Source organism: Mirounga angustirostris, unplaced genomic scaffold (assembly GCF_029215605.1).
Source record: "Mirounga angustirostris isolate CCGP_5_RB_7025 unplaced genomic scaffold, mMirAng1.0.hap1 SCAF_5, whole genome shotgun sequence".
Lineage (NCBI taxonomy): Eukaryota > Metazoa > Chordata > Mammalia > Carnivora > Phocidae > Mirounga > Mirounga angustirostris.
The window spans coordinates 22,980,658-22,989,253 of NW_026991713.1; the positions used below are offsets into that span (position 1 = coordinate 22,980,658).

General features: G+C 41.8%; 1 protein-coding gene across 1 annotated transcript; it reads left to right on the plus strand.

Moving 5' to 3' along the window:
- Window positions 1–478: 478 nt before the first annotated feature.
- Window positions 479–4,475, plus strand: LOC123837296 (proliferation-associated protein 2G4-like). The gene is given in 5 exon segments (XM_045866174.3): window positions 479–508; window positions 1,740–1,804; window positions 2,942–3,627; window positions 3,630–3,889; window positions 3,891–4,475. Coding segments are annotated over 5 exon segments (1,479 nt in total). The 3' UTR covers window positions 4,329–4,475.
- Window positions 4,476–8,596: the final 4,121 nt, after the last annotated feature.

An 8,596-nucleotide genomic window follows, 5' to 3' on the forward strand; every position in this document is an offset into this window, starting at 1 on the left:
TGGTACACGCATCATTTCCTCCTCATGTCTGTTTCACTGTTGAGTGAAGTGTTTTGAATTAATTTTGTTAAATTATTAATAGCTCACTATTGGAAAACATTCCAGCTCCAGAGTTTGTATTTCATCAAGCGCCGTGAAGTAATATGGTAGATTTCATGCACACGAATGAATATGCTTCTAGTGGTTAGGTGAAATTTTGGCTCTGGCCTACGCACAATGAATTCTCATGAAGATATAATTTAATAACAAAGTGGATATTTTAGTTTTCATTAAATCAGGACAGTTTCCTGGGAATCAAATGATTAGAATTACAGAATGGGTTGGGTCATTCATTTATTTCATTGAAATGTGCTAGGCACTCTGTTAGGCACTGGCAGTATGGGGGACGAAAGGAGACATGGGCTTTGCCCCTAAGGACCTTATGGTCTAGTGAAGAAGACAATCAACGAATCACCAGAATAAATGTAAAATGACAACCATGGTAACTGTTATAAAAGAAGGGAAGAAGGTACGTGTTAGCATATGACAGAGAAATTGACCTGGTCTTTCCTGGGAAGTGGTGTTTCCTCTGAGGTGAGGCAGGAGTATGATTATTTCAGGAAAAGGGGTAGGATGGTCATGGGAAAGGGTACTTCAGAGAGATGGAACAACATGTACAAATGTCCTGTGGCAGGAGGGAGCATAGCTTCTAAGTGGGGCTGAGACAAGGTCAGTGTGGCTAGGAGTCAGGGAACAATGACGGCCCATCAAGGAGTTTAAAGCAGAGGAAGATGTAAATATATTTAGGTTTTGGCAAGATCGCTCTGGTTGCAGTGTGGGGCGTGGGGTTGTCAGGAGACCAGAATGAATGTAGGCAGACTAGCCAGCAGGCTATTTCAGAAGAGATAGCACAAAAGGGCTGGATTGGGGTAGAAGTGGCAGAGATGGAGAGAAGGAGTGAATGTAAAGATAATGACAGGATGGTGATGGGCAATAGGTGATTCTCTGATTCTGGTGTGCATATGGGTACTGTTAGCAAGTTAAGAGACCCCTGGAAGAAAACCAGTTTTGCCAGGGAGCTCATGTCTGCTTTTGGACTGTCGAGTGTGGTGAGCCAAGGGAGGGCAGGATATGTGGGTCTGGAGCTCAGAGGAAAGTCTGAAATAGTATATGTACATTTATATTTATCTGTATGTATGTGGTGATGCATCTACAGGCATGGATGAGACGATGGGGCATAGATTCCTACTTTAAGGAATAGGAAGGAATACATTTAATGCTAAGTAGAGGAGAGGACGAGAAGGAATGGCCAGAGGCAGGGAAGGAAATGAGAGTGAGGTATCGCTGAAGCTGAGGAAAGGAAGTATTTCAAGAGAGCAGGAGTGGCCGACAGAGCCAAAGCATGCCAAGAGAAAAGGCCAGCAAAAACATCTACTGGATATGGAGAAACCCGTGGTTTGGTTTGTCTGACACTGGATCTTGGGAAAACAATGAGTGATGATAACATAACAGTGGTCCCTGAGAATAATTGCAATATGTACTGTTGAGGTTATGCATCTCTCCCTACCTGAACCCATCTCCGGCCCGAGAGGGAGGAGAACAGGGAAGAAGACCCCCTGAGGTATGAAAGGTAGGGAAGTATATACAAAAGTAGGCTCCGGAGGCAGACGTCAAAGTTTACATTTTGACTCCAAACTACTGAGCTTGGCTGGATTTCTTTATCTCCCTAAATCTGTAAAATGAGCATAACTATCTTACAGGTACTTGTGAGGATTAAGCAGATATGGACCAAAAGCTTAGCAAGGTACCTAGCCCACAGTAAAGGGTAAAAACAATTGTTCGGGGGCGCCTGGGTGGCTCGTTAAGTGTCTGCCTTCGGCTCAGGTCATGATCCCAGGGTCCTGGGATCGAGCCCTGCATCGGGCTCCCTGCTCGGCCAGGAGCCTGCTTCTCCCTCTCCCACTCCCTCTGCTTGTGTTCCCTCTCTAGCTGTCTCTCTCTCTCTCTGTGTCAAATAAATAAATAAAATCTTTAAAAAACAAAACAAAACAAAACAAAAAACAATTGTTCGTTTAATAACTGAATGATGGGTTTCAAACAGGGAATGAGGAAGTGATATGCATTTTAGCAACACGGCTATATCATCTATCATCTATCATCTGTCTATCATCTCTTTAAATGGCTTCATAATTAGAAGAATATTTATCATCTATCTAAATGGCTTCATAATTGGAAGAATAACAATAACTAAATACAAAGAATGCTCATTTCTGTTACCATGGAAGGGGGTTTCTAATAGTGTGCCATAGTCCTTTGCTCCAGGCCAGGTCATTTACCTTTTCAGTTAATGCTTTTCATGAGGATGTAAAAACAATATTATGAAATGTACGGATGATAAGATGATATGAATGCAGAGTGATAGTAAATATAACCTGTGACAAAATAAAGGTTGAAAACAAAACAAAACAAATGGTCAGAATCAAATCAGACAGAAATTTAACAAATCAACTATTGAGTCTAATAAACCAACTGCACAAATTCAGGACAATACAATTCATGTGGTTTTTTGGTAAGAGATTTAGGTTTTGAATGGACAGTGAGTTCTATATAAGGCCATGATGGGAGACAGCTGCCCCCCAAAAGCTGTGTAGACACTGCTGTAATCAACGTAATTCAGTTTCTCTCTTCTTTTGGGGCCTCATCTAAACTACATTTCCCAACCTCCCTTGTGTCTGGTTTTTGCCAATGGAACACAGGAAAATGTGCTTCTCCTCTGGGCCAAGGCAGTTAAGGGAGAGCACTAAGTCTTCTCCCTAATTTCACTTTTCCCTTGACTTAGGGCTAGACCCAGTGGGGCACTCTGAGGACCTAGGAAGTGCCAAAGCCCGGGTCCGTGAAGGAATGTTGAGGAGAGCCTTTCCCCTGCCCTTACCTCCTGATCTGTAACTTCATGTCACCTAAGAAGTGAGAAAAAACCCAAACTAGCCCGCGCGCTGGAGCTTCTCGCTCTCGCTCTCGCTCGCCTGCCCACTCCCTTGCTAACTCGCGCTTTCGCTCGCGCTCTCCTCGCGGATCGAAGGGGCTCTAGCCACAGCCTCTGGCTGGGAAGGGAGACAGAGGCGGCGGCTCAGGGGGAACGAGGCTGCAGTGGTGGTGGTGGGAAGGTGTCGGGCGAGGACGAGCAGCAGGAGCAAACTATCGCCAAGGACCTGGTCGTGACCAAGTATAAGATGGGGGTTGACATCGCCAACCAGGTACTTCGGTCTTTGGTGGAAGCATCCTGCGCAGGTGTGTGGGTACTGAGCCTGTGTGAGAAAGGTGATGCCATGATTATGGAAGAGACAGGGAAAATTTTCAAGAAAGAAAAAGAAATGAAGAAAGGTATTGCCTTTCCCACCAGCATTTCAGTAAATAATTGTGTATGTCACTTCTCTCCTTTGAAGAGCGACCAGGACTATATTCTCAAGGAAGGTGACTTGGTAAAAATTGACTTTGGGGTCCATTTGGATGGATTCATCGCTAATGTGGCTCACACTTTCGTGGTTGACGTAGCTCAGGGGACCCAAGTAACAGGGCGGAAAGCAGATGTCATTAAGGCAGCTCACCTTTGTGCTGAAGCTGCCCTACGCCTGGTCAAACCTGGAAACCAGACACACAAGTGACAGAAGCCTGGAACAAAGTTGCCCACTCGTTTAATTGCACACCAATAGAAGGTATGTTGTCCCATCAATTGAAGCAGCATGTCATCGATGGAGAGAAAACCATTATCCAGAATCCCACAGACGAGCAGAAGAAGGACCATGAAAAAGCTGAATTTGAGGTACATGAAGTATATGCTGTGGATGTTCTTGTCAGCTCAGGAGAGGGCAAGGCCAAGGATGCAGGGCAGAGAACCACCATTTACAAAATGAGACCCTTCTAAACAGTATGGCCTGAAAATGAAAACTTCGCGTGCCTTCTTCAGTGAGGTTGAAAGGCGTTTTGATGCCATGCCATTTACTTTAAGAGCATGTGAAGATGAGAAGAAGGCCCGGATGGATGTGGTGGAGTATGCCAAACATGAACTGCTGCAGTCATTTAATGTTCTCTATGAGAAGGAGGGTGAATTTGTTGCCCAGTTTAAATTTACAGTCCTGCTCATGCCCAATGGCCCCATGCGGATAACCAGTGATCCCTTTGAACCTGACCTCTACAAGTTTGAGATGGGGGTCCAGGATGCAGAGCTAAAGGCCCTCCTCCAGAGTTCTGCAAGTCAGAAAACCCAGAAAAAGAAAAAAAAAGAAGGCCTCCAAGACTGCAGAGAATGCCACCAGTGGGGAAACATTAAAGAGAATGAAGCTGGGGACTGAGGTGGGTCCCATCTCCCCAGCTTGCTGCTCCTGCCTCATCCCCCTCCCACCACACCCCAGGCTCTGTGAAGTGCAGTTTGTCTTCTCCACCCAGGACCGCCAACAGAGCAGGGTCTCCCTGACCCCATCCCTGTCCCCACCCAATCCCTTCCAACAACAACCAGCTCCAACTGACTCTGGTCTTGGGAGGCCAGGCTTCCCAGCCACCAAAGACTACTTTAAATAGAAAAGAGAAATTGAATAATAAAATCAGGAGTCAACAAAACAAAACAAAACAAAACAAAAAACCCAAACTATTATGGGTTAAGCCATGGAGATTTGGGGACTAGTACCACAATGACCACCATTATTTCTCACTAAAAAATCAACAACCACCAAAAATAGAAATGAAACAAAACCACTTTAGTTTTTCGTGATATTAATAGAAGTATGGTGTCCAATTTAATGGGAAATGATATTCTGATAGAAATTGTCCAGGAAGATACTAATGACTTGACCAAGATTTTGTTTTCTATTAGTAGAGCTATAGACCACAGCCTGATTTTTAGGTTCTTGGCTTCACACAAGAAGACATGGACACGTTGGGAGATATCTTGGCATACACTAAACATTCAGTAAGTATCTGTCAATGAATAAATATTAAAATGTATATGTTCAATGGTATGACCACAAGAGAGGTGGTAAATTGAATCCAGGTCCTATTAAGGCTGAGATTATTCAGCCCGGAGAAAATGAGACAGGATCCGTAACACCAACTATTAAAAGTACTATTTTGTAGAAGAAGTATTAGATCAGTTCTCTGGGAGCCCACCAGGTGGAACTGGAATAATAGTTTAAAGTTAGACATTTCTGTTCATTGTATGATGATGGAACTTATGGAAGTCCCTCATCAGTCAGAGATGTTCAAAGAAGTAATCTCTAACAGCATTTGAAGTGTTTAAGCAAAGAGTGAGTGACCATCAGTTGGGGGATATTATGGAAGAAATTCAAGTACTGAATGGAATCCTGGATAAGATGCACCTTAAGACCTCTTATAACCTTAAGGTTCTATGTTCACATGGTTCTAAAATAAATTTCATCTAGAGATAGTGTCAACAAAAGCCACTGAACATAGAGACTCCTGTGGTGGGCCACACCTAAATTGTCTACAGTGAGAGAAAAAGTCTTTTTCATCTTTTAAATAGTAGTACTATTTTGTTCCTTGTAGAGCAGAGATGATGAATACTTGTCCCAACTGTCTTCTCCAGATTGCTAAATGTGGCTCTGCCTGATAATTTTTTTAATCTTTTTTTATATTATTATTATTATTTTTATTATGTTATGTTAATCACCATACATTACATCATTAGTTTTTGATGTAGTATTCCGTGATTCATTGTTTGCGTATAACACCTAGTGCTCCATGCAGAACGTGCCCTCTTTAATACCCATCACCAGGCTAACTCATCCTCCTACCCCCCTCCCCCTAGAACCCTCAGTTTTTTTTCAGAGTCCATCATCTCTCATGGTTCGTCTCCCCCTCCGATTTCCCCCCCCTTCATTCTTCCCCTCCTGCTATCTTCTTTTTCTTCTTCTTCTTCTTCTTTTTTTTAAACTTATAATGTATTATTTGTTTCAGAGGTACAGGTCTGTGATTCAACAGTCTTACACAATTCACAGTGCTCACCATAGCACATACCCTCCCCAATATCTATCACCCAGCCACCTCATCCTTCCCACCCCCCACCACTCCAACCCTCAGTTTGTTTCCTGAGATTCAGAATTCCTCATATCAGTGAGGTCATATGATACATGTCTTTCTCTAATTGACTTATTTCACTCAGCATAATACCCTCCAGTTCCATCCACGTGTTGCAAATGGCAAGATCTCATTCCTTTTGATGGCTGCATAATATTCCATTATATATATATACCACATCTTCTTTATCCATTCATCTGTCGATGGACATCTTGGCTCTTTCCACAGTTTGGCTATTGTGGACATTGCTGCTATAAACATTGGGGAGCACGTACCCCTTTCGATCCCTACTTTTGTATCTTTGGGGTAAATACCCAGTAGTGTAATTGCTGGGTCATAGGGTAGCTCTATTTTCAACTTTTTGAGGAACCTCCATACTGTTTTCCAGAGTGGCTGCACCAGCTTGCATTCCCACCAACAGTGTAGGAGGGTTCCCCTTTCTCCACATCCCCGCCAACATCTGTCATTTCCTGACTTGTTAATTTTAGCCATTCTGACTGGTGTGAGGTGACATCTCATTGAGGTTTGATTTGGATTTCCCTGATGCTGAGCTATCAAAATACCATCAACTTTTTTCAAAGAAATCGAACAAATAATCCTAAAATTTATATGGAACCAGAAAAGACCCCGAATAGCCAGAGGAATGTTGAAAAAGAAAAGCAAAGCTGGCAGCACCACAATCCCGGACTTCAAGCTCTATTACAAAGCTGTCATCATCAAAACAGTATGGTACTGGCACAAAAACAGACACATAGGTCAATGGAACAGAACAGAGAGCCCAGAAATGGACCCTCAACTCTATGATCAACTAATCTTCGACAAAGCAGGAAAGAATGTCCAATGGAAAAAAGACAGTCTCTTGAACAAATGGTGTTGGGAAAACTGGACAGCCACATGCAGAAGAATGAAACTGGACCATTTCCTTACACCACACACAAAAGCAGACTCCAAATGGTTGAAAGACCTAAATGTGAGACAGGAGTCCATCAGAATCCTAAAGGAGAACATAGGCAGCAACCTCTTCGACCGCAGCCACAGCAACTTCTTCCTAGAAACATCACCAAAGGCAAGGGAAGCAAGGGCAAAAATGAACTGGGCCTTCATCAAGATAAAAAGATTTTGCACAGAAAAACAAACAGTCAACAAAATCAAAAGAGAGCCAACAGAATGGGAGAAGATACTTGCAAATGACATATCAGATAAAGGGCTAGTGCCCAAAATCTATAAAGAACTTCTTAAACTCAACACCCAAAGAACAAATGATCCAATCAAGAAATGGGTAGAAGACATGAACAGACATTTTTCCAAAGAAGACATCCAAATGGCCAACAGACGCATGAAAACATGCTCAATATCTCTCGGCATCTGCCTGATAATTTTTTATCATGAAAACAATATCCATAGGAGGGCTTTCCTTACAAGTGGTCTTGAACCACTGTAGAGAATTTTTAATTGAAGCTCAATTGATTTGAAATCTATTGCATATCAAGTTGTGTTGCTCTGAGTGCCCACCAAGTGCCAGGAGCTCTATAGGTTACAGGTGCCTTCAGTAAGATTCCATTCTAAGCAGTTAAAGTCAGCTCTGCCCCTGAAGGTGACAAAGACCTGGAGCATGAGCCCAGCTTTGTGCACACTGTGTCTTGTAAGAAAACTGCGGATATCTCCTGAGTGTTTCCATTCACAAAACAGAGGCACAGCAATTGGTTTTCCTGAGAGGGATACTGTAAAGATAAAAGAAAATCTGTGTGAAGGTGTTTTGACTTTTTAGGAGAAATAAAAGAAGCTTTGGAGAGTAGAGCCAGGGTTTACGTCAGCTATTCTTTTAAGAAAATACTTTGAGTCTAAAGGACAAACCTCTGATCAACTAGGACCTTGATGTAAATGTCAAGGAATCCAGTACTTTTATTTTGATATCTATATTGTCTATTCACTTTGCAAACTCTCAAGAAGCTTGACCTCATGGAATTATAGAAATAAAGTCATGGACAAAATTTATGTTAGAAGGAAAGAAAGAAAAGAAAGAAAGAAAAAAAAGGAAAAAGAAAGAAAGGAAAGAAAGGAAGGAAAGAAAGAAAAAGAAAAAGAAAAGAAAGAAAAGAAAGAAAAGAAAGAAAGAAAGAAAAAGAAAGAAAGAAAGAAAGGAAGGAAGGAAGGGCCTCATTCTCTCATGGGTTCCATAGGATGCTTACCAGTGAAGTCTTCAACTGAAAAATTAATATGGTATACCTAAAACATCTAAGATTCCCTTTATTGCCACATTAATATATAAAAATCAAAGATCATTAACAAGAAAAAATTATTTGTCTGAGGGTGAGTTGACTAAATGGTTAGTATTTAATAAAACCAATAGGGGTAAGATTAGAAGCTTCATGGAAATTTCCATCTGGCACAATTGTAAAAAGGTATAGAAGCAAGAGAATAAAGTGCATAGTGTATATTACTCTAAGAAAGGATGTAAATTTAAAAGAAGTAGTATGTTGAAGTTTGATGAGGGTTGTGAGTTTTGGAGGAATATTTAGATTCTTTCCAT